This window comes from Tasmannia lanceolata, unplaced genomic scaffold, assembly GCF_043159265.1.
Source record: "Tasmannia lanceolata isolate RefF3 unplaced genomic scaffold, GAP_Taslan_0.1 ptg000013l, whole genome shotgun sequence".
Classification (NCBI taxonomy): Eukaryota; Viridiplantae; Streptophyta; class Magnoliopsida; order Canellales; family Winteraceae; genus Tasmannia; species Tasmannia lanceolata.
This window is the reverse complement of record NW_027518690.1, coordinates 13,163,408-13,186,967: the sequence shown is the minus strand read 5'-3', so window position 1 is coordinate 13,186,967 and position 23,560 is coordinate 13,163,408. Positions and strand designations below refer to the sequence as shown.

Sequence of the window (23,560 nt, the reverse complement as noted above, 5' to 3'; positions counted from 1 at the left end):
CAATTGTGCAAGGGGAAGGGGGGTATTGAAATATCGATTTTGAGTGCATATTTCAATACCATCTCTGCCCTCTTTACATGACTAACAAAATCAACTGTGAAGGTGAGCGAAACACCTATCTCGAGGTTTGAACTCCGATAGCTAATGACGAGAAAGACAAAGAAAAAACCAATGGTGAAGGTGACTTAGGCATAACTCTCTACCCTACAAGTAAAATCGGCAAGAATTTAAGTATCCCTAGATTATTGAATGTCGGTGCCTAACAATGACAATCGTTGGAGACAATGTCGAGGATTGAAATAGAATCAAAGATTTCTATCAATCCTAGTTCAGTTACATAATGAGTGTTTAAACAAAACACTCAAAGGATAAACATAGGAATGTATAGAAAGATCTTGTGATAAGAATGGAAATAACTAAATCAAGATTAACCTAATACTGGCTAGTATCCTATTCAATGCTTAATCTATTGAACTCACCTCATCTAACCAACGTGGTTACCTAGTATAACCAACTTGCCCAATCTACATCCAAAGATGATCGAACAATGAGATCTTATCCCAATCCAATTGTGAGATCTCGCATATTCTAACTTGGCCCTGTTATTTTAAAACATTACTTTAGTGATCCCTTTGGATCTTTGGCATTGAAAACAAAGAAAAACTTGAAATTAAACGAGATGGGTTTGTAGTACCTTGTGCCATGGCTTGTTCTTGAAGGCGTGTAATCCGACGATCCTCGTAGCTTTTCCGAGCACGGCGAGAGGCTCAGAAACGCCCTTTGATTATTCTCTCACCTCCACACCAAACGGTCTATGGGAAACCTCTCAAAGAAAAACTCTCACTCTCTCAATGAGTTCTCAAATCAATGGTGTGAAGTAAGCGGGACCAAAGGTCTCTTTATATATGTAAAAAGTCCCCATAGAACTTCCTAAATTTACCCAATTCATTTTGGCTCCTTCCCATGAATATAGAAAGTGTATTTTGAGTTACTTTCCTTTCCAAATACTGCTAAACATGAAGGGTTGCCAAAACATGATGAAAGGTTGCTTGAATGCAAAGCCACAACCTTAGTTTGGCAACTCTAAAACTTTCAATCATATTCTAGAATTCCAATCTTAAATTGAAACGTCATATTTGGAAACCCAAATATGAGGAAACGTCTAACAAGCCCCCCTCAAACGTATGTGGATTGAAAATCAACAGACATTTGATTATAATAGAATTCCCTCAAATACAAATTTTGATTGAAAATTCAAATTTCCCAATTTAGAAATGTAATCAGAATATGCTAATTCGGCGCACACTGTCAAAAGTTGCCAACGAAGATCTCTTGATGTTGATGGTTGATGTAGTTGCCGATGATGGGTACTGATGGTGATGGCTGAAGAAGGCGCCGCTTTGTTGATGAGCCGCATAGAGACTCAATGGGCTTGATAGGAATCTAGCCTCGACAAGGGGTCTTCATGGGCTGGTTTTGAATACCAAACCTTAAAAAAAATAGGTCATCATGACCCAATGTCTCAATGGATGAAATTGGGCCTCAATGGACAAAGTATCATGGGTCGGTTTTATGTATCGATCCTCTTGGAAGTGTGGTTCTCTTCCAGGCACACATTTTAAAAGAAATGAAGGACCTTGATTGAATAGAGTTGTGTATTTTTTGCATGCACCTCAGACAAGGCACCTCAACTAAAATACACCAAAGACTGGAATAGAAGTTAAAAGATATAGAAAAAGAAAAATAAGAAAAAGTGAAGAGGAGTGACAACCATAGGCTTCTAACAGAAAATATTGGTAACTATAGAACAAGAATGATAACTCCAAATATTTTGACAACAAAAGGAAAATGATGGTGTGAATGAAAAATGGAGAGATCTAATCAAGTGGGGAAATAAAAAATGAACAACAAGTGACAATTGTGCTTATATCAAATTTGTGGTTTGAGAGTTTCACATAACATCAAGAGAGCAAGAGGTTGTGACATTAAATGAAAAGAGGGTGTTTTCCTTTGCAAAGGACAAAATGGGTGTGTTTAGGAGAGAGGACAACAAAAGATATATGATTATCTATGAATTTCAAAGCAATGAAAATTGTGGGTGGAGAATATATATTAAAAAATAGGCCCTGCCCCATCTTAGACTAGATCGTTATCACACACCTTCAAAACCATTTCATTTTGTTGAAGAGAGAGATGGCTCTTTTTCGGGCTTGACGGGTTTGCATCGGGTGCAAGTGGCTCACTGGAGATGGCGCTGGGGTCGAGAAGATCGGCAACACCGAGGCTGTGGAGGGAAGAGGAGTCTAGGACAAGAGAGTAAGAGCAAGGAGACGCGGATGCGCAACGTTGATGTTGATGTACTGGGTTGAGCGGCTAGAGTGAGAGCAAGGACGGCTAGATCGGCCGTCCGCTGCATACCGAACTTTCACCGGCTGTACTGGTCAGCCTTAGGTTGATCGGATCGACAGCTCTGATACCATGATGAAATCAAAGATTTATATTATTCCCAAGTGAATGAATGTTTATATAAAACACTCTGGGGATAAAAACATAGAAAGATCATGTGATAAGAAAGGAAATAACTAAATAAAGATTAACCTAATAATGACCAGTTTCATAATTGTTGAGAAAAACCGCCGGGCAAATCTGATTCAATCGCGCACAAATTAAATGAAAAGTAAAATAAACTAAAAAGCCACATGATGAACACCAGGATTTTACGTGGTTCGGCCAAGCCTATTCCACGGGCGAGAAACACGATCTTCCACTATGAGAAAAACAATATACATGGATTACAATGGATTAAACCCAAACTCACAAACCCGAAACCCTTTCCTTGCTTCTCTAACCCAAGACCGTACACAAGAGGTAACCTGATAAAAACCCAAGAGAAAATACCCTAGAGAAGACCCAAGGAGAACTCGAGAAGAAATTCGAAGATGAAACACTCTTCCACTTCCTCTTTCTCTCTTTCCACTCTTCCCCTTTTTCTCTCTTTTTCCCTCCCTTGTGGTAGCCGACACACCGCATGAGAGCCTCTCGCCACACTCTTGCCAACTACACTACAAGGGAAATCCTTCTCTCATATGTTTTTTTTTCCAAATACCCAAAATACCTTTCTGTTCTATTTTCAGCCTTCGCCCTCAACGACATCCACATGCCGTTTTTGTATCTAACTTCCCAACACTATTCATTCCCAGTTACTCAATCTATCTAAGTTGTATCGACTAACCAACGTGGTCACCTCAACTAACTAACTTGCCAAATCTACCTCCAAGATGAGATCCTATCACAATCAAATATATCAGAGACAACCACCACACGGCAACATATTTTGTCTTATTCATTTAATTCATTGGAGGTGGCTGTTCTTTCTTGAAAAAAGTGAGCCGCCAAATGACTTTATGCTAAAATTGCCCATCTAATCATTTCACAGACGTAGCAAACCAACCGCGTGGGACTAAGTGGGTGGCCCATATAACAGCCTTTCCCTTTTTGTATGGGCTGAGATTAAAAAACATATTTTTAAGTGTCCTAAATAAAAGAGAGATGATATTTTCACTCCCCCCTGCATTACACATGCGCCCCCCTTATAACGTGATCCGGGCAACTTTAACGTTTTTTGACCTCAAATCAGTTATAAGGGGAGCACATGCGTAATGCAGGGGGGAGTGAAAATATCAACGCCCTAAGAGAAATAATGAAAGGTTGATTTTGGGAACCACACCATACATAAAAAGAAGCCTATGAGACTGTTCTCCCAAGCAAAATTGAGCTGTGAAATGGCTTTTCCCCTTAAAAAAAAAAAATTTATAGAAGGAAGGTTGATCTGGGACTCTATAGATGCTTAATTTTAAACTATTAAGCGTGCCCTAGCAAGGGGGGGCATAAGGAGGAAGGTACAACTGGTTCTTTCATTTTCTTTATTTCAAACCATATAACGTGTCCTGATAAGGACCTTTGTTCTTCACAAAGCAGTAAACAATGAACCCCACATTTTCCGGCGGAGAAAAAGGAAAATATTTTTATTTCTTGGTAGTTGCCCGAATATTTTATTCCTTGCCACTACCATGTTTATATAATTGCACCAACTGATATTGTCTTTTATTATTTAAACAGCTGTCAAAGGTTATTAGATCTCCCAAAAAGCTCTCATAAGCCAATTTAAATAGAAAAGACAAGCTGCGTTTGTGCAATTATTAAAAAATGTTATTGCAAATATCAGTAGCCATGACAAATACATTTCCCAAAAGGCTCTCATGAGCCAATTTAAATAGAAAAGACAAGCCGTGTTTGTGCAATTATTAAAAAATGTTATTGCAAATATCAGTAGCCATGAGAAATACCAGTTTAGGAGAAATACCAATTTTCCATAAACACCGAGAAACCATATTTTGATAATTGCACTAACTAATCTCGTCCTTTATTATCTAAACACCTGTCATTCCCTAAAAAGCTCTCATGAGTCATGAGCCAATTAAAAAAGAAAATACAAACTGCATTTTTGCTATTATTAAAACATGTTAGTGCAAATATCAGTAGCCAGGAGAAGGTTGACGTGAAATCACCTTTCAAGGGGAGCGCATGTGTAATGTAGGGGGTGAAAATATCATCGCCCCTGGAGAAAATACCAATTTTCTACAAACACCGAGGAGCAAATCTAATGATGTTGGCACTACCATATTTTGATAATCGCACTAAATAATCCTGTCTTTTATTATTTAATCACCCTTCAAAGGTTATTAACAAACATATAAGACAAGCTACTTTTGTGCAATTATTAAAACATTCTAATGCAAAGAGAAAAAGAAATACAAACATTCCATAAACAGAGAGAGTTCTCTCTCCCTCTCTTTCTTCGCCCCATTCCACTGAAACAGACACGCAACCGCATCCCTCCTCGTTTATTACAAGAAAAACTTGCCCTAGATTTCAAATCCCTTCACAATAACATTCGAATCATTTTTCCTCTTTAGTTTTTCCCCGATTTTGTACTGAATCGTGTTCTTCATCTAAAAAAAAATTCTTCCGTAGAGGACACGCAATCGAATCTATTCTCGTTCATTACAAAAACTTGCCCTAATTTTCGAATTCCTTCACATTCGAATCATTTTCCTCTATACTTTCAATCGGTCAAAAATGAAGTTGAGGTTTGATTCTGAAGACGTTTCTGCACTGAAATGCTTTGTTTCTCTTGCGATTTTGTACGGAATCATGTCGTTTGTTGCGTATCCGATTATCTACATGAAGCATGTTAAGCCTTTGGCTATGGATGCGCCTCTTGATCTATTCTCTGAAGCGAGAGCGATTGAACACATTCGAAAGCTTTCTAAAGAAATCGATGGTCGCCAAGTGAGTAGAAGCCTTTTCTTTTCTCGTTGTTTTAATTTTCTTTCCATGGAAATTTGGATAGTTTGATGATGATTTGTTACTTTAGGCCTTGTTTGGATTGCGAGCAAAAACATTTATGATGATAATTTTTTTATTATCAAGTTATATCTTAGAGAGAGATATAAGCATAAATTGAAGGTGCCTTTAAATAAGAATTGAATAGGGTTGGTTCAAGCCATATTTTTTCCACTCTATTTCTTAGAGAGAGATAAGCATAAATTGAAGGTTCCCTCTTTTTCTTTGTATTTTGCTTTCTTGATGTATCTTGTTCTTCTTCTCTTGGTTTTGTACTTTGACCATTTTGGTCGCATTATTTTATAAAATTGGCTATCATTTAAAAAAAAAAAAAAAAAACAAAAAAACAATAGGACATTTTAGAAATAATTTTCATCTCCAAACTTTTCCAGAAAATTCCTGCAATCAAACAAGGGCCTTAGTGAGAGGATTTTTTTTTTTTTTTTTTTAACAATTTATATATTTATCAGGAAGGGAGGCCGGGTTTAGATGAGGCGGCTCGATATTTAAAGAAGCAGATGGAGATGTTCGCTGAGCGAGCTGGATCGAATATAAGGTTGGTGAAGTTCTTTTATAATTTCTAAATGTTTTTTTTTTTTTTTGTCGATGAGTAACTTGGACAGTTTGTAAACTGAGCTGAACTAATGGCAACAATGGTAAATTAAGCCTCTATATTGATTATTTTCCTTGTAAATTTTTTTAATCTTATACGGAGAATAACTAAACTTGAATTGGGTTCATGATGAGAATGTTAGATTCTGTATATTTTATTTTTTTCCCCTTGTGAATGATTTGTATTACTCATGAAATTGATGATCCCACGTCACTGGATGGAACGATCAACTGCAAAATGTGTTAGCTTTTCTGCCTCTTCTTTTCATTCTTAATGTCAGAAATGCAAACAACCAGGTATGGGGAGGGAATTTCCTTAATCTAAATTTTTTCTTCCAAAGGGAAGTACGCTCTCCTCTAAACTGATGGGTTGCATTAAATGAGTATTCTCAACCCAACGAGGTCTTCCATTCGACAGAGACAGAACTGCTTCATTTGAATTCATAGATATTACATATGTTAGCAAACTCCCAAATCGCCTTTTATGCATCATTTAAGAAGACTACAGCAGAACCGTTGTGCCAAGACCAACATCAAACTACCCAGGGCCATTATAGGGAGCATAACACACATCTCAATCTGGTTAAAAGGCCAATAGCTTCTGCAAACTCTTACCCAGTTTGCTGTAATTGGGTAAGAATGAAGCTAAAGAAGCATGGCTGTAATCTGCCTCCAATTGAAATGTCCGTAATGATAACTCTAATTGCCTTCCTACAATTATAAGCCACACTCGAAGAAAATTGTCCAGCTTTTCAATCATGGAAGAAAGAGAATATTTCCCAAACATTCCTCTCGGTCTCTACATGTATGGAATTGCTCATAATTTCTATATGCTAGCTAAAAAGATAGTAACTGGAGTATCAATTGAAACGTCAAACAAACAACGGAAGAAAAAAAAAAACCCTTGTCTCACATATGTGCAATGAATATATATATGTTGGTTCGGTTGATGATTCTCTGAGTTCATCAGAAATGCTAATGACGTCATTGAAGCAATGCTATATTTAACTGTTTGGAAGAAAGAACCATACACTAACATTAGAGAAAAGATTTCCTTCCTCCTTTAGTGTTTTCTTGTTTTTGTTTTGTTTTTCTGTCCTCTGTAATTTGGGGGTGGTCCATCTCGGTCCGCTTCCCCCTTTAATGAAATGATCTTGTCATTTCAAAAAAAAAAAAAAAAAACATTAGAGAAAAAAAAATTAAAAAACCTACGGAGAAAAAAAAAAAAAGATTAAAGAAAGCAAAAGAAAAAGAAAAGAAAAAACAGAGTAAAGATGCAACTTGCGTGTGCTTTATCTTCAAAAAAATGTCGCTTGGCACATGTTCTTCATCTGGGTTGGTGAAGCATGTCATTACAACTTCCCACAGCTGTTTCACAAGGAATAAATATTTAGGTGGAATGATAAAAAAACAAAGGTTGATAAAGAAACATCCAGGTGCTTGATGCTATTTTGATCTGATCTATCAAAGGAAAGGATGCAAAAAATATGGTTGGATGGTGCGTTGGTGGTGGTATCGACTGTGGAGAGCTGATAAATCCTTAGATGTAGGTATTTTCCCACCAACAGGGGGGAATAACTATTTAGCCCATCTCCAGTAAGTTTTTTGTTTGGCAAGAGTCGTGACCGGTCTTCTTTGGCCTAGTTGATAGGCCAGCTGAGTGCCTAGGTCTAGGTGACTAGGCAATAAACCCCACTTGGGCGCCTTAGTGATCGCCTTCGGAAACCATGCTAGGTGATCCTTCATAAATCTGAGGCTTATGTTGCTGCCAAACACCACTTGTTCATTGAACATTACTTCCCCCGCTGACCCTTGGATTATTCCTTAAGGATGTTACAACCTACTTTTGCATTGCTGCTCGGATCACTTCGGTGATGAGGGCATCCCTCTCTGAGGAATTACACTACAGCTTCAGTTGAAATGTTTGGATTGCTCAAAGTAGAGAACTAACTTAGGAAGGATCTCAAACTCATTAACACTTTGCATTTATTTTTCTGAAGGACACTTTTATCATTATCTCAGTTGACTTCATCACCCTTCAAAAATTACTTTATGTGATTACGCTTTAGGTTGAATATTCCCTTGCGGTCTTCCCTCCCTGAAAATGCCTTCAGTTATACCTGTATTTACTCATTTAGCTTATTCTTCTCAATTGTTTAGGTCTTGTTCGTTTAAGATTCTGACAACCGATTGTGACTCCAATACTGATTATTGGACTCAAAATTATAATTTCTGGCCTTTTCAAAAGCTGCAGCAAAACCCTTTCTTCCCTCAAACTCCACGACTTTAAACGGTACCCTTAACCCTTTCCCTTTACACCGTACAACCTATAAAACTTTCCCAACAGATCCTAACCCTTGTGGTGACCTTAAACCGCTGAAATCCCACCCTTTTAGCCTTGAATTCTACCAAAATCTGGCCTGCGATCACCCAGATTCAGACCAGACCCCTACTCTATCTCTTTTATATTATGTGAAACAACCAATTGCTCCAAAAGCTTAAGCTGGTGGAGATGGAGTTATTTAATCATTTATACTTTAACACTCCCCCTTACGCTAGCAATTGGTGTTTCACATGGTATCAGAGCAAAGGTCCTGAGTTCAAATCCTTGATAGCAAAAATCCACATGCAATGGCCAAACTCAAAAGAGGGTCCACATTTGCCACGTGTAGGCCAACCCTAAAAAAAGGGCCTCACGTGAGGGGGAGTGTTAAAGTATAAATGATTCAATAACACCTTCTCCAACAGCTTAAGATTTTGGAGCAATTGGTTGTTTCACATATTCTAACCTGTCCTAAATCACCCTAAATCCTATGCACAAGAACTATATTAGATCTGTAACAGAATTTCTGATGTAGATTTAAATTTTAGATCTGTTCAGTTTAATTACAGACCTATTACAGATTTTTGCTAATAAAATTTTTGTCCAGAGTAACTTTCTAGATTTCAGTTCTGCTATTGATAAGATTTCTGTCACCATTTAATTCACCCATCTGTTATGGTTGTTTTCAGATCTATTTAAAAATCATTTACATATCGCAGACCTGTCACAGTTCACCTGTATAAATTCAGAACTGATTTATTTCAATCTGAAGCTTGATTCTGAAATTTACTGTGTTAACGCAGTTGACAGCTGATAACTATTCATTGCTTAGATTCATCCAATTAGTCATTGCTGAGACCAATCCATCAGTCCCTTTTACACCTGAAACTTGTTTTAATATTCATTACCATTGCATAGAATAAGTGACATCTATTCCGGACTTACTTTATATTAAAGGCAGAGTGTTTACATCTGTAGCAGTCCACAATTTGACTGTAACAGTCCATACGTTCAGATTTCAGTTTGAATGTCTCATCTTTAATTGATATTGAGCTTGTTTATTATGCGATATCGCACATTGTTGGTAGTCCAGTCCTGCATCAATTTGTATCGGAGAAGCTTCATCTACGGTGTCTTCCTTTATCTATCTTCCATTTTCCAAGCCTAAGTGCAAAAGATAGTAAATTAAGATCAATGAAGTAACTATTTATCCTCCTTATAATTAATAGTAATAATTTAAGTTTCTACAATACTGTAAAGTTTTAAACTGTACTTTTGTCAGATGCAATCAATCTATATTACACTTTTAGTTTTTACAATGGTCTTTCACTGGCTGAAAGACTAAATCTTCTCTCGATACACTCTGATACTTTGGTATCCAAGATAATCGTAAGCATAATGAGTAGATCTTAGAGATAGCGATTTATGTGTATTTGTCAGTTTGCTTTTTGCCAAGTTCCATGAGGGAGAGCCGCCACTCATATGCAAGAACTTTCTTAAAGAATTGGCTAAAATATTTTTGGCCAAAATTAAGTTTTCAAGGTATACTAAACAAAGCTCAGTGATTAATTTGCTTTTCTGCATTGTTCACAGAATCATATTCTATTAAATTTTAAAAATTTTCAAATTTCTGATTCATATTATCTTAATTTATGATGCAGTATTGAGATTGATGAAACACTTGTTAGTGGTTCCTTCAACTTGATGTTTTTGGGTCATAGCATATCCTTTGGGTACAGAAATCATATTAATCTTCTTATGAGGTATTTTCGATGGTCCATTTGTTTAAATTCTTTATATCAAATGCTAAATACTCTTGCTTCTTTGCTTCGTAATGTTACTTGATGTGCATAAAGATATGCTGTATGAGGGGTAACCTCTGCCTCTTTTGTAATTTGTTTTCTTTTAATCTATCCCTATATTTTCAAAAAATAAAATAAAGCGGCCAGTAGAAACAAAAGGCTTTCATGATAATTCTACATTAATATTGCTTCAGTCTAAAAGTTGAACTTCTCTATTCTATTTTAACTCAGCTGCTTTTCAGTTTTCTGAATTGGATGCATGCATATAATTAGAGATACATGATAGCTTTGTAGCATGTATATTAACCAACTTTGAGATGATTTGTTGCACATAATTGTAGGATTAACAAACAATGATATAACGTGTTTCACATAATTCTAATATTAATGGAGAATGATATAGCAAATTGTTTCGTGTATTGGTAGATATTTTCAATCTAGCAAAGCTTTAAAATTGTTTTGTCTGCCTCAAAACTATGTTATCTTTACTTGCCTGGGAGCTGTTGCATTACTAGTTACTACTGATAATGTTTCTTCTAAAATATCTCTGTCTCATCTTTTCACCATTATGCTATACAAAATTAGGCTTCAGGTATTTATGTTTAGACTTTGTATAATGGTATTGGCTTCTCTTGGTATCATAAATAATTCTGAAAAAGAAGCTATATTTTTTTAGGTCGCCTGTAATTTGTGCTGTCGTCACATGTAACTATGGATAACAGTGCCTAATTAGTCAGTTACACATATGGGCATCATATGTATACCTGAAGAAATGGAACCATCACGATTTTGGAAGCCAGCCTTTCTTAGTTTTCCATTTTTTTCTTCTTTTTGAATAAGTGATTTTATTAAACAAGAAAAAAAAAAGCTAGCTAAGCCCAGAAAAGGCGCAATAAAAGGAGAAGAAAGAAAAGACAAAAATATGATTTTGGCATCTCATGCCAAATCATTAAATAACAGCTAGAAACCCCAAAATTAACTAATGAGTCAGAAAAAGTTCTCCCTTCCATACCATTATGAGAGAAGGAACACTTGATATCCTGCAAAATATAAAAAATTTCACTTAAGTAATGTCTAAATATCCAGGGAGGGGAGGATTCCATAATCCACTGAATCGTGTTGAGGGACTCTCCTTCAACCCACTTCTTTGCTATGCGCAACTGAGCGACCTGTAATAACTCTCCACACCGTATAAAATTCCGCCTCTGCCAATTACACTCACCACAGGGGCTTGTAGAAGACAAAAAGAAAAAAAAAATCCAAGAATTCTGGTTAGAGAACCCCCTTCCTCCTCTCTCAATGCCTGCGTTTTGTACAGTAAAATTACTTATGCTAAGAAGTTTACTACTGCCATCAAAATTCATCTAACATCTCAAGAGGTCTGATAGGTTGGTGGTGATGGTGGGTGTTTTTTTAATCCCTGCACTAATATGAATCTAGTCAGGCTGTCACTAATGGTATCTTGAACTGCAACACTAACCAACCATTTAGCTTTAGATGCACATTCAGACACTTCAACGATGACCCAACTAATTGTCCTACCAAGCTAATTAGTTTTATCATTAAAAATCCGTTCGTTTCTCAATCTTTCAGTTTCCCTTGGCTATACTTGTTAATGTTTAATTTTTTCAACCCAAATGACATGGGATTACAACGCGATTTCAAAAATAAAAATAAAATGACATGGGGTTACAACTTACAAATGTGGAGGTCCTTTTTGTTGCCGAATTGGGGCTCAAAATCAGCCCTCCGCGGTGACCCGTTAACGATTCGAGCACGAAAGTGTGTTTCCGGATTTTCGTGTTAACAATACGCAACGTTACCAAAGTAGATTTGCAAGAACAAAATAATAAAACGCAAGACAAACCAAATATAAAGCACACAAGAACACCAAGATTTTACGTGGTTCACCACACGATGTGTGTGGCTACGTCCACGGGAGAAGACTTCAAAAGATTTCACTATGTGGAAAATAATTGGGTTACAAGAAGCACTCACCGGATTACAAAAGCCAAAAGCTTTCTCCGGATTACACAAGAAACACTCTCTATGCCGTCTAGGATCCAAGCGGCTTCGCTCCCTAGATGGATGTGCTTCATCTTCTTCTTCAAGAGATCCAAATCTCTTCTTCAAGTTTCCCTTCACAAGTGCCAAGAATACACTCTTTTCATGAAGCTTTTCTTGAACCTCTCTTGTTCCCCTCCAAGTCGTATCTCACTGACCCATTAACTTTTTTTACGTTATTGCTTTCTTTGAAGCTGTGCACAACAACCCCAAAAAAATACACATCCCTTTTTGTTTCTTGCTATTAAGAGATAACAACCAAAAAGTCCAACTTCAATAGGATACCAGTAGTTTTCCAAAAACCCACCAAAATAAGAGTCCTATTAAAAACCAATTACCTTGCCAAATTTCAAGGCAATCGTAACACTTTTTCCTAGCAATCTGTGATATGCCCTCCCAAATTTTCAATACTGACATAAGATGACTGTTTTGGAAATGGGGACTTGTTGCCTTCTCTTCTCATTCCAGCCCTCCACCATATCTCTGTTGTATGATCTTGTTTAACTGAATGTATGTTGTTTCAATTGAAAACAGACTTAACGATGGAAACAAAGGAAAAGGAATAGATAACCCATATGAGACAGTTTTTAATCTACAACCCAAGATATGGCTTGGAGATTTATTTTATCATTTTTCTCTTATAATTCTTGATCTTGAATGTAAAGGGACTCATCATGCATCCACACCATGATGATACACATTTTCTAATATTTTTCATCCAGTTCATGTAGGAGAACTCTTTTCATATTTGTACGTGCTCCATTTTTAGAAATCATACCCATTCCATTTTGTTGAACCCTATTGATATGACTGCTAATTGTAGCATCTAGTACTTAATAAATGTAGTTGCTCAAATTATCTTTGAATGCTTGTTAATAGTTCTCTATTGAATAACAGGATTTCATCAACAGATTCAAAAGATACCGATCCATCTTTTTTAGTTAATGGACATTTCGATAGTCCACTTGGGTCTCCTGGTGCTGGCGATTGTGCTTCATGTGTAGGTATGTTCAATGATCTTACCGTTCATGAATATTTCATTTCATTGCTATATTATATACTTCTCTTTAAATGTATTATCTTGCTATTTGTAGCATCCATGTTGGAAATAGCTCGGCTTATGGTCGATTCTAGTTGGGTTCCACCTCGACCTATTATATTCCTTTTCAATGGAGCTGAAGAACTCTTTTTGCTGGTAAGAATCTGTGTATGGTTCTAAGTTTGTAAATCAAGTTTATATTCTCATGTTATTTATTCTTTAATTATAATGAATTCTTATCGGGCCATTAGAAAAGTAATCATATAGGGTTATAGGTAGGGGTGCAACTCGGGTTCAACCTGAAAAAAAAGTCGGGTCCGGTTGAGTTCGGGTCGGGTTTAGGTTGAGTTTTCCCAACCCCGGTTGAGTTCGGGTCAGGTTTAGGGCTTGGGCAACCCGACCCGAGTGAAACCCGACTTTTTTTTTTCTTAGTAAGCTTAAAAACTCGGGTTTGGTCGGGTTGAACTCGGGTCGGGTTCGGGTTGGAAATAAGGGTTCCTCGGATCGGGTTGGGTTGAACCTCATTGGGTTGGAACTCGGGTCGGGTTCGGGTTGAGTAAATTGTTCCTCGGGTCGGGTTTGGGTTGGCCTCAACCTGACCCAACCCGACCCGGGTTGTACCCCTAGTTATAGGTTATAGATGTCTTACATATTTTTTTTGGTCTATTTTTTTTTTTTTGGGGTCTAAATTGTTTGATTTTTCTTACAAGATGTAAATTAAGCTTAAAATTCATGCTCCGTTGTGATGTTGGAAAGCCCCAAAAGGGGTACAACTTTTGAACATGCAATAGGTTGATGGGAAGTCATATGATTATGGTGACTCTGGTTTTCTAGTCCATGTGCTTTGTTGAGATTTCAAGTTTTTTGGAGGAGGTGGATGTTAGCCTGCATGTCGATGATGATTCTCTATCCTAGTCAATGGTTTCGTTTTAGCTTTTTAGTTCGAAGGCTTATTGTAAAAGGGGAAACTTCTAGTTTTATCATTTGGGCATCATTTTGGAGGCATTGAACAGGCATATGAAGTGGCGGTTGCAGCCTTGCATTTGATATTTTTCAACTTTTATTACTTATTTTGTCAATGGTTTCATTTTCACTTATTCTACAGAGTTTAGGACGATCCATTGTCTTGACAAAAACATTTGTGCTCATTTTTTTTTCCTGTGAGGAGTTAAGATTGCTTGGCTGCCATTTAAAGATTTAAAGTACATAAGAGTAGTGGTATCTAGTGTCTTGGTTGCATCTGAAAATCTAGTCAGGTGAAAACCTTTATACAAGAAATAAATTAATACTTGGTAAATGAAATTTGAAAGGGGAAATGAAGAGATGTTTTATTTAACAACCTAAGAATTGAAAATTTCCGGCTAATAAAAATAAGAAATATGAAAAGGACATTTTAACAAATCATTTTAGTTTCCATTATTATCAATGAAAAAAAAAATCTTCTTGCTAACAAATAATAAATTAGATAAGGAAAAGTATTATGCAATAACTATTTAAAAAGTTTTAGCTTACATGAACTTTACGGTGAATGAAAATGACGGAATTTCTTTGATAGGGAACTTGAGGAGGTGGGTAGTCTTTTGGAAACTTTGGAACGGTGCAACATCAAAGCTTTTGGTGTGGAGAAAAAGACTTGGATTTGGAACTCAGGTGGGGAATTTTCTGTCAAATCCTTTTACCAACATCGTGTATCTTGCCCTATGCCATCCAAAGTAGCCACAATATGGAACATCCAAGCTCCATTCAGGGTATGTGCATTCGGATTGGTGGCTGTTCTTCAAAGAATTCAGACGATTAACTTTTTGAGAGCTCGGGGGATGATGATCATTGACCATTATGCTTTATGCATAGAGGCCAGGGAATCAGTGGATCACATATTCATGCACTGTAAGGTGGCTAGAGAAGTGTGGAGCAGAATTTTGTCTAGATTTGAAATTGCTTGGGTCTTCCCAGATAAGCTCTTAGAACTATTGAAAAGTTGGCCCATGGTCCCCCATGGAGGAAAAAAGGGAAGATCCTATGGAATATCTCCTTTTTTCCAGCGATTTGGGTGTTGTGGAAGGAGCGAAACACCCGTGTGTTTAAAGGACACTTAAAGGGATCATATTTCCTCTACAATAAGGTGATAACAATTACTATATCATGGGTGAGAATACTACCATGCTTTAGATTTGTATATGCCTATGACTTGTGGTATGGGTGGAAGGAAATTTGTCGTGATCCAGTCCAGGATCCCTAGATAGTCTAAGTATGGGAGCCTCTTGCTCATGGCTTCTTGAAGCTGAATTTTGATGGGTCTAGCATGGGAAATTGAGGTCCATATGGTATGGGGGGAGTTCTGCGGGACGAGTTTGGAGTAGTAGGATGGGCTTTTGCGGGACCAATAGGTGTAAGTGTGTAACAGATGCACCTATAGGAGTAGTGGATGCAAATGAAGCTGAACTGCGCGCTATCCATCAAGGAATCAAGTTTCCAAGGACTAAAGACTTGAATAAAGTGGTGGTAGAAGGGGATTCTCTCAACGTGATGAGGTGGCTTAGAAGCTCCCACTCTTACCCATGGAGATTTGCTTCTTATTTTGATGAAATCCAAGACATGTGGGAGAAACTTCGATTTCTTTCCATCATGTTAGGCTGTCGGTTAATGAGGTGGCTGACAGGTTAGCCAGAGAAGGTGTTTCCAGGAGGAGTGTGGAATTGTTTGATTTTCTTCCTCCTCGACTATCTTCTGTCATTGTTGAGTGAGAGGCGTGCTTTGTTCTTTCTTTGTTTTTTCCTCTTGTTTCCTCCCTGTCTTCTTTAGACCTGCTTACCATTCAAAAAAAAAAATAAAATATTTTTTTAGGAAATTGTATGGCAAAACATAAAAAGGTTATTGGTGTCCAAGTGATTCTATTGACTATAACTTTGTATGTCCTAATAAAGGCAACACTCACCCCACTTTGCCTCCAAATGTTGGCATGGCAAAAAATAAAAAAATAGTCACAGTAACGAGAATGTAAGTTATTATGTCCTAATTGGGATAACCCATATACACTCTCTAGACTTTAGGTTTTAAGTGCAGTTACAGAGTGAAAAAAAGCATTTGAGTGGATTGGCTCATTGGCCAACAATATACGCAAACAGTGCCCATTCCTCCAGTTCTTATCTTGTTGATTCTTATTTGAAGTAGTTCGCACAGCCATTAATGTTCTTTCTAAGGATTTATCTTTTATTGTTTATCCCAAATGGATTTATGCTTATTAATCATCTGATAGTTCATTTGTGTACAATATTCCAGGGTTCACATGGCTTTATGAAGACACACAAATGGCATAATTCAGTTGGAGCTTTTATAAATGTTGAAGCATCTGGGAGTGGTGGTCTTGGTATGGTTTCATCCAAAGTTTCATTTATTGGTTAGAATACAGTATGAGTGTTGTATATCCCCATGATATTGGTTTCAATTATAGCCATAGGATACTTGCGGATTACGTAACAAACTTGATTTTAAGGTAAAAACTCCAAACTGACATGCTACAATAGTGAAAGTTATTCCGAATGCCAATGTTTCAACACGCTATTAGCTTGAATCTTTGGCTAAGTTTGTTTTAATACTAATCGTTAATAATTATGGTACTACTGAAAGAAGTTAGAGGAAAAAACCAGAACTAATATAATTTGTTGGTCGACAGTTTAATCAATTTTCCAATCCATCCCAGAACTGTTACTGAAAGAAGTTAGAGGGAAACTAGAACTATTGTAATTTGTTGGCCGACAGTTTAATCAATTTTCCAATCTATCCCAGAACTGTTAAGTGTGCTTGCCTTATCATGACTGTTAAAGTATAAAAGATTAAATAACGCCATCTCCAACAGCTTAAGCTTTTGGACTAACTAAAGTATAAAAGATTAAATAACGCCATCTCCAACGGCTTAAGCTTTTGGAGTAACTGGTCGTTTCACAATGACATCAAACTAAACAAAAACAAAGCTTGTGCTAAATTCATAAGATAAGTATTTCTTGCTATTCTAGATGTCAGCAAGGGTTCAAATGTTACAATCCTAATAAATAAAAATGTTTTATGTCTATGGATGTTGGTTTTTCTGAATCGATTCCCTTCTTTCCATTCCTTGGTTATTTTATTCTTTACTAACTTCTGTTCCGAGGGAGGACATCATCCCTTCCTATTTTTAATGATGACGTTTCTTGAGATCATGGAGACCTATGTTTGATCTAGAAGAAAGATACGATCTATTGAGCACTGACTTAACCAAAAAAGATAGAAGTTTGATGCTCCCACAGAGCAAGATCACAACCTCCATGCTCAAGAATGAGTTACTAATTGATCTTGGATTATATTAAAGTTTTATGGATAAATTGATTCATCTTACTATCCTTGTGCTACTCATCTTGAGGCTCTTGTACAAGATATTGAAGGTGCCGTAGATCCTGGAAGTTTACACATAAATAACGAGCACATGGATGTTGAAGCTTAGCTGATGTAGATTGGGCATGTTCTCACATTGTTAGGTGTTCTAACGTTGGCTACTGAACCTTTGTTGTTTGTAATTTGGTTATCTAGAAGAACATTATTCAATAACAGGAAGGGTAAGTGCCAAGTAGAGAATGCAGTGATAACTTATGGTATGTGGTGGTGTAAGAGATGTCTAAGATTTATATAACCATGCATTATTTTTACCGGTTAATGGTTCATTTTTTTGATTTTGCGTTTATTTTTTATTATGAAAATGTGCAATATATTAACCAACAGCTTTTAAATATTTTTTTAACCAACAAAATTTCTTCTTCTATTCTCGCTGCTCCCACCACGTCTTCTTGAATGGAGAAAGGGAAGGAGATTCATGTGGTCCCTCAATTTATTGGCTTCGACAGTAGGGGATTTTTATCACCTTGCCGTTCTTTTTTGAAAAACTATTCAAAGATATCAGAGTTTTCTAAGTCAGATATTGAGGATCCATGTTCCTAGGATGTCAAGGAGTGAGTAACAAGTTGAATATTGTTATACCTAAAAATAGTAAATTGGCCATTGCTATTACAGCCGAGTCTTCTTCCAAACATTTAAAGAGAAACCGTAGGGAGCTAGTCAATTTATTGTCCACCGTAAATTACGAGTCTGGGTCTTAGTCTAAAGCTACCCTATCCGGGGGCAGCCTTGGATCATCTGGTTGATTATGAAGATCATATCTTGGAATTTTTAAACAATTCTAGTGGTGACCTGCCATATAGTCTAATGCTCCTATGTTACTGCCCCAGGAAGATGACATATGAGATATTAAAAATGGAGGTTTGCGTGAGGTAGTGGATGTAGCAGGATGATTATTGGCTATTACGCCTTTACCTCCGTCTCATTTACCTGCAACCCTTGTCAAAACTGACATCACCATCATTAGAAGCAGTTGAGGAGATTCCAATGCGTTGGAGGAGGGAACATAAATTGCTAAGAGCATGATTTTAAATTTCCATCGGAATTGACATGAAAGGATTGAAATGTTTCTGTTTCGATCACCACCGAAACCGAAACGACCGAAATGCATAAACCAAAATCGTAAGTGTAAAAATGGTATACTATATCAACACGTGTTACATAATTATATACGTGAATTGCTTGCAAAATGTGGTGCATGTATTATGTATAAATATTTATATGAATTACATCTGAAATCTGGTATGTACTAAACTATCAGACATGCATGGCAATGCATGTTACTAGGTGTTCGATGGTTTTAAACCATTATGGATGGTTGTCTTGTGTATGTGATTGTTTCAAAGTGTGTATTTGTGGTCATTCTAGTATTTCCTGAAGTTTTATTTTTAAATTTCTTCAGTTGCATATATTTCCGTGATTTTAAAGGATTTCTACTGCAATTTCCAACTGAAACTGAAATTTTTTCATTTCCATGGCGACCAAAACCGAAACCGAAACCAAAATTTGGTTAAGGGAGGGAAGCTTCTTGTTGGTAAGAATCTACCCATGAACTGAATGGTACTCTCCACCCTCCTTGGGGCTCATCCAATAGGGTGCCTTGCTAGTTGCTTGGTAAACTTGAACTAAGGATGGGGTATATGTGATGCTTGATTTTCCTCATGGGAGGTTGTCCAACCGACAATTCTTTTGGAATTTCATCAACATGCTCTAGCATCAGTGGTTTGAGACTGGGAACGAAACTAGTGCTTCTATCCACCTTAACCACTACACAACTCTCCTGTGTGGCTGTATCGCTTCCATAAATTCAGCCATACAAAGGAAGTTCTTACTCTTCCCACCTCCATTTCTAGTGGCAGTTTCCCTTCTTAGTGGGCCTAATACCACCTTCATAACATCTTTGAAAAGTGTGTTGGTTTTCCTATTTGAAAAAGAAATAAGGCAACATTTAGAGAATGTCACCTCAGTACTCTTCTTGAACCAGGCCATCTTGTGAGGCTTAGGATGCTTCTCTGTCTTCAATTGTAGTTTATCCACCATCTGTTGTGATACAATGTTTTCACAACCCCCCATAATCTGTATTCAAATTGAAATTGCACACTTTTCCATTTGCAATACAGTGAGTAGGAAAATTGTTGACCAATCATCTTCTTCCTTCACCCGAGGAGATATCATACTTCTATTGATCGCCAACGCTTCTCCATGATCTCTCCATGCGATCTCTTCATATCCCTTCTCTACCACTTCATCATAAATATGCTCTGTTTTCAATTTCTCCAGCACTTTGCTTCTCATATTCCCACCTCTTCAGAGCCGTTTACAAGCTTGCAATTTGGACAATCTAAAGTGATATTCCCCAAATCAATGCATTTAAAACACTTAACAGTTGCACCCTGGTGATTCCTTAAACTTGTACCTTTTTGAATGTCAAGACCAGCTACTACATTTGGTTCCCCCTTCATAATACCTCTAGTAGTTTCTCGACTAATACTTGCCCTCAATCATCACTCCGCCGGTTAGGTAGTTGGCTATGATTTGGAGTTCTGGAGGTGTTTTTGTGATTAATCGGCCAATGGGATGTATGCCTCTTCTATTGTTTACTCTCTCAATTATCACCCCTCCGGTTAGATAGTTGGCTACGATTTGGAGTTCTGGAGGTGTTTTCGTGATTAATCGGCCAATGGGATGTAGGCCTCTTCTATTGGTTCTCCTTCTTGAGCAGTACATTACTTCTGTAAGGATGTGTTGTCACTTCATCTTGGATGGCTTTGTGCAGTTTAGCCACATATCTGACCACACTGTGCTTTTCCCCTTTCCCATGTGGCGGGGCTGGTTCCCGTATTGATGTGACATGTGTCATCCTGATTGTCGAGTTCTTCATGTGAAGCCGATCCAACTACTTTTCCACTCTAGTGACTAGTTTGACAGCACGACTATCTTGGACTGCTATGCACAATCCACGTATGAACCGTGCAACTTGCCGTGATTATGTCTATGTCGAATCATTACATGAGGATAGACCATAAAACTCTTCCACATATTCTCTCATAATCCGAATTCCTTGACAACAGTTCTGAAATTGCTAGAATAGTACTTGATCATAGTCTTCTGGCATGAATCGAGCTCGCATCAATCGTTTCATCCTCGGTCAAATACGAATTGGTTCCTTCATCTGTTGTTTTCTGAGAGTTGGAGTTGCTCCCACCAGAATGACGCTCCACATGTGAGTTTATATGCTATCCCCATATGATCATAGAACCGTTCTACTTCAACCAGTCAATCATGAAAATCCGCGATATGAAACTAACCATTGAAGCTGGAAGACTCATATTGAGTTGATAGTTTTAATCTTGTCTGGCTCCTTGCCTTCCATGTTGGAAGAGCACTTCATCAAACTTCTCATCACTAGACTCACCTTCATCAATTGTTGGTCTAAAATTTATATATGGCAAATTACGAACCTTTCTACTGCTGGTCCCTTTACTGATCATATTTGGTTCATCGTCATTGATCGAATTGTGTTAAAAGGCATTCGTCAATTGAGCAATTGCTGCTTGCACTGCTTACATTGATATTTGATTTTTATGTCGAAAAGCCTCGAACGCTGCTATTGTCATAATGCCATCGCACCTCCTTGAAGATCGTAGGTTCTTGTGTTAGGGAAGGTGGTGAAATCGATTGCAATACGATGGATTTATGGGCTAAAATTGTGGTGATTTGCAAGGCTTAAGAATAGGATACAAGGGCTCTAGTTGAGGCTCGATTGGTGGAGAAAAGAATGGCTGGGGCTAAAGTTTTGTCGACTGTATAGGAGAGGAGGAGCTTGGTGTTTTTAAGGACTGAAAATCTGTAGGCTTTGTGCTTGAAACAGAGATGCTTGAGTGCTGGCTGGGAAGAGGTTGAAGGTTTGTTCTCAGGTTCATTGGCTGAGAATCAACTTACAAGGTGATGGTAAAGGTGGGTCGTGTACTTGTGGTTTATTGGCTGGCTTGGTTTCACAAAGAAGCAGGTTGGTCTCTGTTAAGGGAAGACTCTCAGTTATAAAAGTAAGGCTGAAAATAAGGCGCTTCCATGAGCTGTTTGCCTACAGTTTTTATAGCACAGGTGGCTTGAGTTTGGAGTGGCGCAACTGATAGCCGATTTTAAGAGTGGTTGATGGTGTTCTCGGGTAGATTAAAAACAACAGGATGTCAGGTGCTTAAGTTCTTGGAAACAAGCGGTGGCTGTTGGGGATTTTCGTGAATCCTGGGTGTTAATGGGTTGTGTTTGATCGACTAAGATTAAGGAGAAAAATGGTAGGTGTTGTGCCGCAGTTTATCAGGGTGTTGATTTCTGGCTGAAGCTTGTGAAGGTTTCTGGGCTGTCATGATCGTCTGGTTAGGGAAGGCTTTCTGCGCCTATAAAATAGGTGAGTCTGCGGCAAAGGATTTAGAATTTCAAAGAAAGTTTCAGCTAATTCTGAAAGAAAGATTACGGCTAATAATCAGGAAGTTTGGAGGGGAAAATGAAAAGGGATGTGAAATTTGTTAAAAAAAAGTAATTGGAAACGTGTGATAAAGGATGTTTTTTTTAAGGTGGTCAAAAGGAGGAAGGGGATTGGTTAAACTAGAAAGAGGTGGTGAATTTTAACTAATGAATCAAAAGAGGAGCTAAAATATAGGGGGTTCAAGGGGCTAGAAAATAGGAAAGAGGCGGCTATTTGTTAGGGATTTTCCGAATGTTATCGGGTGGAAATTTAAGGTGAAAATTTAAGGGCGCCTGGGCGGCTATTATTTAGCAAAGAGGGAAACTGTAATGTAAAAAGGAAAAAGGCAAGGATGTCTAAATAATAGGAAAAAGGAATCCAAGGGTGCCTAAAGTTTAGGTGTGTATGTGGCTAAAGTTAAGTAGAAAGGGGTGATTTGTTTAATGTTAAAATTTAGGAGTTTTCTAAACATGGAAGTGGAAATTCGTGTGATATGGAAAGGTGATGGGCGCCTGGTATGTAGGAAAAAGGAGGGGGTGGTTATAATTTTGGGATGAATGTGTATTTGAAAAGTGGTTTGAGCGCCTAGAACATAGGCTTTTGGGTGCGGTTTCAACTAAACAAAAGTTGACTTTGGCTGGCTAAAAGGTAGGGAAAAGAGGGAGGTCTCGCTGGCTGTTTTTGGTTTGGAAACAAGAGGGTGAAAGTTGGGTTGCAGGTGGCCTTCAGTTACAGGAAAAAGGTTTGGATTCTTTTCGGTGGAGAAAACCCAGCTGTGGTGGTTCAAATGAGGAAGGGTGACGAGGGCATTAATTTTTTAATTTATGCCTAATATTTGACAATCTCAGAAAAAGGTGGTACATGAGGAATCTATGTAAAGAAGGGTTGTTAATGGGTGTTTCCTCCAAAGATAGGGTTATGGCAGTTTATGAGAATAACATTCCAAGGGTGGTCGGCTATATGGGCTGTTAAGTGGTGGCTGACTGGGTGGAAATTGATTGAGAACATGGTTTTGATATTCAAATGATTTTGCAAATGGTGGGGCCATAAGATGGGTTTTCAATCGGTTGAAATCAAGGCTACATGGTAGGAAAAGAGGGATGATGGATCGGCTAAAAGCGAGGAAAACTTGTTTTCGGATGGTGGTAATCACGACTAAAAAAACCAGGAAAACTAGCTTTTGGAATAATTAATGTAGCAGCAAACTCACCAGAAAAAGCAAGCTGGTTTGATCCGAGGTGAAAACTCGCTTTGTTACCACTTGATGCAGCTGAAGCACGCGGAAAGAAGGAGAAAATTACCGTCTTCTACCTGTTGAAGATGAACATCGCCTCCTTTGATAAAAACCCTTGAATCCACAAGGAAATAAGAGAAAAACCTTGAATCCACAAGGAAATAAGCAAACTGAAATAAGTTTATTCAAT

At 37.6% G+C, this 23,560-nt stretch overlaps 1 protein-coding gene across 1 annotated transcript in view; it reads left to right on the top strand.

The window, feature by feature from the left end:
• Positions 1–4,831: 4,831 nt before the first annotated feature.
• LOC143889833 (Zn-dependent exopeptidases superfamily protein) overlaps positions 4,832–23,560 on the top strand; it is a 70,945-nt gene continuing 52,216 nt past the window's right edge. Inside the window, exons 1-6 of the mRNA XM_077394197.1 lie at positions 4,832–5,352; positions 5,877–5,962; positions 10,003–10,104; positions 13,105–13,211; positions 13,302–13,402; positions 16,526–16,613. Coding sequence (XP_077250312.1) covers positions 5,140–5,352; positions 5,877–5,962; positions 10,003–10,104; positions 13,105–13,211; positions 13,302–13,402; positions 16,526–16,613 — 697 coding nt within the window. The 5' untranslated portion in view covers positions 4,832–5,139. The remainder of the gene's footprint in view (positions 5,353–5,876; positions 5,963–10,002; positions 10,105–13,104; positions 13,212–13,301; positions 13,403–16,525; positions 16,614–23,560) is intronic.